Genomic DNA, 9,385 nt, shown 5'->3' on the forward strand with positions numbered 1-9,385 from the left:
GGTGGGCATTATGACCAGAAAAAGTGAAGATGGTCCACACAAATCACCAGACAAAATTATTTCACTGACCAGTCATCATCACATAAAATTCTGGAAGAAATGGGTCATGAGCAGCAAGGAAAAAATGCCCAGGTTATCCCAGATACCTAGTGCAATAGAATGAGGTTATCGTCAATGAGGTTTGAGTATTCTAAAAGAGAGCTGGAAAAGGAGGTTCATATAGTATACTTATGTTTATGGGAATCAAGCAGGTATTATGAAGTAATATTAAGTAAATAATCTACCACTTAGCAAAATCCCTACCAACTAGCAACATACTCTACAAGTAGTATTTAGGGGAGGCAACCAACAGCTGAGGTCTTTTGCACCATAAGGGATGGACAGGAAAGGATGAAGGGTGGAGAGAAGCCCGGCGTCAGCATTAGCCTATTCTTTATGAAAGGCACCAAGGGGTCCGCAGCTTAATGTCCCATCCGACAGATGGTGTACTCACTCAAAGTGCCCTCCACAAAGCACCTCAAGTAGGGATCAAGATACCTCTGAAAAATATTCAACACCGCCAGGATTTGAACCAGGACCCTTTGGGTGGGAAGACAGTACGATAGCCACTGCAACATCTCGATCCCCATGTACTCTACAACAAGTCCCTTTTCATCTCTGTGTACTTCCTTCCTCCCTTCATTCCATCCAACATTCCTACCCTATGCCTGCCCCTTCATTGCTTACTTAACATTCTCCCCTCCATCAAAGTCTACAACATCCCACTGCTGATCAATATTCCCTTCATCCATTTTTCCTGCCTCCTTAGGATTTCTCCCAACAAACCCCTCTCCTTGCCCACTATACCTAGCACTTGCTTATTTGTTTTCCTTTTGGTCCATTTCACCTTCTCCATTCTTCTCCACACCCACATTTCAAAGCCTCCAATCTTCGTCTATCCTCCTGCTTCAATGACCACGTTTCCGCACCGTACATAGTTACGCTCCATATCAAAGTTTTTACGAGTCTTTTCTTAACGTCCTTACTCAACGTCCCTGTCATCAACTCCCTCCTCCTTGTGAAAGCCTCTTTGCCTAGCGCAATTCTTCTCCTTACGTCCCCACTACTTTGACCGTGTTGGTCCAAAACACTACCGAGATACGTAAACTGTTCTACCAGCTCTATTGTTTGCTCCCCAATTTTAATGTTAACCTTAGCCTTTGTCTTTCTGGAAAATCACATAAGCTTTATTTATTTATATTGATTCTCATATCCCATTTCTATTGCACTAAATTCCCAATTCACGCTTGCAAACCCTTGGCTGGCTGACAAACCAAAGCTTGGTCATCAGCAAACCTAACTGATTTTACAAACTCCCCTCCAACTTTCATGCCTACCTCCAGTTCTTACCATGCCTATTTAATCTTTTCCTCCACATATACATTGAACAGCACCGGTGATAGTCTGCAACCCTGCCGTCCTCTTCCTTACATTGCCCATCCGGACTCTGTTCCCCACTCACACCTGGGCAGTCTGAGATAGGTACAGGTTGCGGATTAGCCTCTTGTCCCTCCAATCTATTCCCATATACTCATTAGTTTTTGCAATTCACTCTATCAAATGCCTTTTCCAAATCTACAAATTAGGCAAATGCGTCCTGATTGTATTCTTTATTCCCCTCAATTAGTCATCTCATTACTGCAATGGCATCACGCGTACCTCTTACCTTCCTAAACCCAAACTGATAATCCCCTAAGTAATCATTTGCCTTACTCCTTTTGTTGATGATCCTAAGAACGACTTAATCTGCATGGGATATCAAACTTTTTTTTCTGTAGTCCTCACATGATGTAGCCCCCTTTTGGAATAGGTACTAAAACTGATCTCACGAAGTCTTCCGGCTAGATTCCCTCCTCATAGATACTGCAAATCGGCCCACAAAGCCTCTTCCTCCCACATTTCCTAAACCTTTTAGTAGTTCCGCATGAATGTTATCCACCCCCACAGACTTATTTAGTTTCACCTCCCTTAATGCCCTTTCTATCTCCTCGTCGAGTATGCCTGGACCTAAGCTATCTTCCTCTACGTCTTGTTCCTTTTCCATGTCTAACTTTGTTGGTCTAAGTTCTCTACTATACAGTTCTTCTATATACTCCTTCCATCTCTCTTGGATCTTTTCTGTGTCACCTATTATCTTACCCAACTTCTCTCTAGCTGTCAGCACAGATCTTCCCTTCTTACTACCTGATTGTCATTTAATCTTACTGTATAGCACACCAAATTCACCCTTCCTCTGCAAACTTTCCATATCCTCGAACTGAATCTTCCACTATGCTTCTTTTGCTTTATTTGTTGCCCATCTCAATTTATTATTCAACTCTTTGTTATTCCTTTTGTCTAGTTGTGTTTACATTCTTCCATTTTCTTCTCTCATTTATCTTTGTAATTATCTCATCCGTGATCCATGGTGTCCTTTCATAGATCCATGAAGCAGTCCTTTCGTAGAATCTATCCAAACCAGTTTCTTTTTTTGATTGTTTTCAGCCATCTTCTCTCTCTCTCTCCTCAACACTTTTTTATTTCCAGGCCTGGTCTGTCCATTTTATGTCAGTCATTTGTGTAAGAAACTATTTTTTTATTAACCTCTCTGTGCACTTTTCAGTACATGGTATGTAGCAGTCGGCCGGCCTCATTTGCGGACACAGGATACGCCGGATACTTCTCAGCTCTCTCGGTTTCAAATTTTTTTCTTCAGCGCAATCAAATTTTTTTTATATCTATGGTTACCCGTGGCCGCTTAGATAATGAGTCTTCCTAATCGTTCTGTTTTGATTGCATGAAAAGGCACACTATATGGAAGATAATTCTAATAAGTCTGTCCTTACAAGATAAGCGAGTTGGTTGCATTTATGCTTTGTCCTCAGGTTCTGCATGTCTTTATTGCTTGGTATGATCTCCCTATCAAATTTCTCTGGATCTATTCGTGCATCATTCTTTCTTTCTTGAGAAAGAGAAGTAAAAAAGCTTTGCGTATAACACCCAATGGATTCCAAGAGGGGTTAAGCATTTTTGAGTGAAGATGAAATAGATAATTTAGTAGAAGATTTGGACATAGAAAGTGAAGTGAGCATAGTATCTGATAGTGCAAGCTCAAGTGAGGAAGCTTGGTCAAGAGGCACTTCGTTGAAAAGAAACTGCCGATCGGGAAGAAGTCAAGGCCTCAAAGAAGATGTCAGGTGTACTCCGCACGAGGTAAATGGAGGGATGCAGGGTACGGGTGCCCCGACTGCAATGCAGGCCTATGTTAAGAGGATTGTTTCAAATTATATCACACAAAACTGAACTTTTAGAATGGAGGTTCGAAACATTAAGTTGAATAAAGTTGTGAAAAAATAAAATATAACAAACGTAAAATTTTAACTAAATAGAATATGCAATTTAACATAAGCTCAATTTTTTGAAAATTTTAGGAAAAATATTTAAAAAGATATAAATTATTTTCTGCGATGCTGTAGACAGAGAGGTTTAAAAAAGTTAAATACCACAAGTAGGGCCCAAGCATTTAAATTCCCATAGTGGCTTGTAAGATTAAGTTATCATAGTGACCCATAATTTATTTTTGCATGAGTAACTTATAAGACTGTTGTGAGATATCATCATAGACACTAGATAAATATTACAAATTTTATGCCTAAACAAGTTAAGATTAAACTTTGACCAGCTCCCTAAAATAACAAATACCCTCAGAAGACCTTTGCACAATAGTTAGATAAAAATATCTAATGGGTGAACTTCATTCCTCTTCAAATTACATTGACTTTAGTTAGTATTTATGCATAGTAATGAAAATATGTAAGAGAGACATGATAGCATGTTAATCTAGGGACTAATCAACTACAAGGATGCTGAATTATTTTTGGACAAGATGATCATTTATTTATAACACCAACTTTTGCAGAAGAACTATTTGAAAATGATAACTCTGAGTGTTTGGAGGTCACTGCTGTTATTCTATAGAATAATCTAGCTTTTAATAGAATCTGGGATACCAATCAATAAGGAAAAAATCAATGCTAATTCTCAGCTTCTTAGATGATCAAAAGTCTTGAAATAACTTTTCCTTTTCTTTAGCAGAAACTGCACAGAAAAGTCTACTGGAAACTATGTAAGTTCTTATTAATGCTTGCAACAAATAATCATTTTAAAAACTTTAATGCAAATATTAAAGTACAACCTTAAATATTGTAAGATGACATCAAGATTTTTGTTGCTGTCAATAGATGAATATTTCATGATTGAAGATGAAGCAGTACATTTAGTAATAACTGACTAGAAATGGACATTTAGCAGACCAAACTTGAAAACAAAAATGTACATATAGCAACAAGTCATGTTTAAATATCCTCGAAGCTTTAACACACATGCAAATTAATCCCCGGAGTAAAATAGTACTCTGTCCTTTTATCATAAGGTTCACATTTCTAGCTTCATTCATATACAAACTATTTTTATTTTTGGAACAATGATTCTAAAACAACAAATCACCCCTTATAGACCAATTGGGATCTCCAGGTGCTGTCTTGGGTGTCTGCTTACATGCCTGTTTAACTGTCATGGCCCAGATCTAAATTATGTCATCAATTACAACATGAAGCAAATACATGCCTTTCAACAGCAAAACATAATATTTTACAAGGCTACAACAGATTGTACACAGTTAAAATAGAACAGATAAAACTTAACAAATCAAAGGCAATTTACAAAGTCGATTTAGTTCAGAGAGGTGGCTACCTACTACATACCCCTGGAACAGCTCAACTGAAAAAGTACACTGAGTCAAGAACACTTTTTAAATCAAAATCTCCTTTCTCTGGCACTTGACTTAGAACATCGTTCAGTTTCCTCTTGGATTTGTTTATGATTCTACTGCTATCATTATGGCCTTCTTCTGAAAGACAGTAATTACGAATGAAGAAAGCAGACAGATCCTCTAATATGGGTTGTGAATGAAGGGAAACAAATTGTTCCCTGCATATTCTATTCATAATTTCAACAGTTGATGGATGGGTCCAATAACAATCATGCACGGACACAAATGTAAGACCTTTTCTCTCACACCAGAGTGAAGTAAGCATCATATGACATGAATCCATTGAGTGTATGAAATTTGGAGGAAAAGCATTCTTCTGCTTCATCACATTTGGGCGCTGATGACAACCAAAAGGAACTTTAATAATAGCACGGGAGAATGGATCTACTACACCATTTTTCCTGGGAGCAAAGATGTGCTGGTATGGCTGCATTACAGGTAATCCTAAAGGGGTCACCCATTCCACACACTGGCCACAAACTTTAGTAATTTGTTGAGCACAGTCAGTGAACCAATCTTGAATTTTCTTTGTGGAGGTGAACATCTCTCTTAGACAATCAAATGTTTTTTCAACTAGATACAATGATGCACACCAAACCTGATCTTTGGGGAATTTGTCAATATCCCGCAACTGACGAGCTATCTGAAGTCGTGCTCCATACCGAGTTACACCATACACAGTAGTCATTACAGTCTGCTTGATGACCTTGCGGTGAACAAAACCTTCCAGTTTTTGCGCCACAATAATCCCAAGTCTGGCATCTGCTTCCCTTACTTGCTCTATCTTTGCTGCCACTACAGTGTAGACATCTTCAGGGTACTCTGATGGAGTCATACTGACACTGGAAGCCCCAATCCTATCCCTTCCAAGTGCAGCATAGTGCTGAAGGCCATTGCATGAACCATCTTGATGAACTGGGAAATGACAAACATAATTTTCTGGTCCTCCTTCAGCTTTTAAAGCAGCACTGATTTCCATGCACACTGCCAGAGTTTGCCATGGTTCATCCGACTTAGCCCACCACATTCCTCCAGTTAAAGGTTTTTCAGCTGAGTCAATCACTTTTGGCATTATTTCTATAGCAAAGTCCATTCTTTCTTTAATCGAATCACGTTTCTTCAAACCAGTTAAATTGACAAGATGCAATTTCAACCAGGTAAATCCTCTGGGTCCTAAAGGTCGCCCCTTTGCGAAACAAAGCAAAGATCGCGGCACATCTGATCCCAAGTGGTTGAGATGAGGAGGACATGGATACACACGGCCTCGAAAGTCCATATTGTGGGGAAGCCAGAAGATGCGGTTATGAAGATGATTTGCTACTGATAATTGATAGAGCATAGTACACCACCGACTATATGCTTCTGCTTTCTTTTTGCGTAAATGAAGATGATGTCTCTCTAGCCGACATTTTTCTGATTCTGATAACACACCCAACTCAGGATTAGTACATGAAGAAGACAATGATGATGGTGGAACTGGAATATCCAGTTGAGACGAACCGCCACTATTGAACACTTTCATGACTACATCTAGTACTGGCTTATTGATTTTCCATGGTACAGATCCAAGTTGATTGAGAGAATCAAAAGCAGGATATAGTTGTTGTGGAGGGCAGTTGAACAGGTGGTTCCATTGCAACGCAGCACGGTGAGGAAGTCTGATAAAATCAGTTTTCAATGCTAAATAAGCACCAGACATGAATGTAGTCCATGGAACAGGAGGACAAAGCATGGGCAAGCATCTTGTAGGAAATTTAAGTGTGTCACTAGAAGCGCCACGAAAGAGTCTTACTAATACTGGATGAGGCTTCACTTCATTCTTCATCATTTTTCCATTTTTTTGTGGGCGAAATATGTTGTAGAAGGCTGGTAATTTATGGCACTTTTCTTTTCTTTGTTTCAAAATATTAATATCAATCATGATTTCATTAAGAATGATGCCATACAAATATTTACCGACTTCAATTTGAACATTCATTGGCCAACTTTTCTCTCGAAAATTCAAAGATGAACCTTCATTTTGATGAGTATGGATTAGTAATTGCCATGCTTGTCTTGTACATGTGACTCGTTTATCTGCAAGAATCACCTTCTCTGGATTGGAAAACCATTCACAATATTTCCCATGCAAATCCTTTATCTTATCAAAAATTCCAGTTCTTTTTTTCCAACTGACTTGGTATCTTTCACAGACCTGATTTCCCAACTCCCTGTAAAGCTGATTAGTAGTGGAACTATATACTTCCGATTCTTCAGCAAGTTTATGGATTTCCTGGAGAATTAATTCAACTAATTCCTCCTTCTTCACTGATGCTAGAAATGGATATATATTCAAGAAACGATGTGTTATAACTCCATCTTTACAACAATTACGCAGAATCTGAAAGTCCCGACTAAATGTATTTAAAATAACTTGACGCCACTCCTCTTGACATTTAGCCAGCTTCTCTCTTTGATTAATTACCAGTCCATTAGGTTCATGCTTATGTTCAATGGACTTGATATTTAAATAACCCTTCATTTCATTTTGAAGCTGCTCCGAAGAGAAGATTTTGAGTTGCTCACAATCCACCAAACCAGAAATAGGAGAGTGATACATTATGAAATCTAATGCTTTAATACCTTCGAGAAGGCTGCAGGTATAATCTAATTCTGGACATGAAGATAAAACAACTTGAAAATCAGGATTAATGCTCAGAACAGCTGCCATAACCATCTCTTCTTGGTCAGAAAGTAAGCAAGTTTTAGTGAACAAATCATTGAGATTAAGTCCGTTATGAAGCATTTCAGATGCCCACATCCTGAGCTTTTTCTTGGCATATATCTCAACAGTTTCATTCCCTTGATTTCCGGTTCTCACATTATTTCCACACTCATCAAGTTTACGAGCCACACATTCAAAACAAGCCGCATAACATTGAGCAGTTTTCACAATGCCATCTTCTGCCATCACTTTCATCAGTTCCTCAACCTTGGAAATATTTTTTCTCGCAGCGTATCCATGAAGAAGAGGTTCAAAAACTCGCACATCTAGAACAATCGAAGATCTATTTTCATCTGATTGTTTACAATGCTCTCTGAAAATGAGTAAAGCTTTCATAGCATGATTTAAAATTCCACAGTTAATACATGCATCGACATATGACCCTACACTTTGAAATAAATTTTCTTTTAATGCAGCAAGCTCAGAATTAGTCAAATTTCCATGAAAATCATTCTTCTGGTGACTTTTATTTGTCGTAGAGCCTACCTTCTTGTATTTTTGTAGCACATTCTTATTATGATTGTGCGTTTTCTTTAAGTACAAGGATGATTTTTCACAACTTCTCTCCATCGCGCCTTTAATTAATTTTTGTACATTCACATCATATTCTTCCATCGAAATGTCCATTGAATCACACTCTTCCTGGTGGAAATTCATGGGTTCTAAATGATGTGAGGGTACTTCGGTATGTTCAGCATCGCCTTCAAGCTCTCTTGGGGCCTCAGTACCAACGGCCCCAACTTTTGCTACGCTCCTGATGTTTCCAAGTAAGACGCCTGGCCTGACTTCTGCCATACTTTCAGGATTTTCTGTTTTCTTACGGTGCTGCAACAAGTGGAAAGATTCTTCTGGGCACAGAAACTTATTCAAAACAAATTTGTTTAATTTATCCGACAGATTCCTTTTTTGTAGAGTCGGGTGGTGTGTCATCTCGATTCCTTTACTATAAGGTTTTAGTATCCTATTTCGTTTCCTTATCTTTACGGATCTTACTTCAGCATAGTTCACCGATGATATTTGCTGCATACATGACTTTTGGCACTGGAGCCGCACAAAACTTAGAGAGTTGTTGAATATTTCTGAGGTGACATTCAACTGCACTGCAATCATATTGATAATAGTCATATGTATTTATTAACAACACTCGCATTAAAATACCCCAGACATATGACATACCAGACTTACATTACGCGGTCATTCCAGTTCAATATTTTGAGCCCGACTGGGGCGCCCCAATCGTGTTTGCATCTAATCTTGAAAACACAATTGTATATGCATGTATCATTGACTGAAATGCCCTGACTGAACATCTTTACGAAGAAAAAATATTGGAAATTCCGTACGCAATTACGCATTGAAATAACAATACGCAATTATAATAAAATGCAGTTTTCTTTTACTTTTAGTGTGTTAAATTTATCACATTAACCGTCAGGTTGGAACCGTGAAAATACCGAACAAATGTGAGGTATCACTGTAAAGATTTCTAAGTGCTTTTCATACTTTCAATTTTCTTTACCTCAATAAATCACTGGAATTCAACATATTGGGCCCGCAAAGGACTAGGATTTCCAGTGTACACGTATGATTTCATGTTAGATAATATTACCATTAAAATAATATTCTCGTCACTAGGACGCAGTAGTTATGAGCAGATAAATAATAAACATTTTGTGTCGCTCTATCTTCATTTTGATCGCGGCTGGATGATTTATGAGTACTTGTCTTTTACTTTTATTGCCCATGATGTTACTTACCGTACGGTTACGTCA

At 38.3% G+C, this 9,385-nt stretch overlaps 1 protein-coding gene across 1 annotated transcript; it reads right to left on the bottom strand.

Annotated features, from left to right (window-relative positions):
* Nucleotides 1–4,793: 4,793 nt before the first annotated feature.
* Nucleotides 4,794–8,723, bottom strand: LOC139698304 (DNA-directed RNA polymerase, mitochondrial-like). The gene has a single exon (XM_071597187.1). The coding sequence runs from the start codon at nucleotides 8,721–8,723 to the stop codon at nucleotides 4,794–4,796; it is 3,930 nt and encodes a 1,309-aa protein (XP_071453288.1).
* Between the last annotated feature and the right edge of the window lie 662 nt (nucleotides 8,724–9,385).

This window comes from Hetaerina americana, unplaced genomic scaffold (assembly GCF_022747635.1).
Source record: "Hetaerina americana unplaced genomic scaffold, ioHetAmer1.1.p SCAF_81, whole genome shotgun sequence".
In the NCBI taxonomy this organism is placed as follows: domain Eukaryota; kingdom Metazoa; phylum Arthropoda; class Insecta; order Odonata; family Calopterygidae; genus Hetaerina; species Hetaerina americana.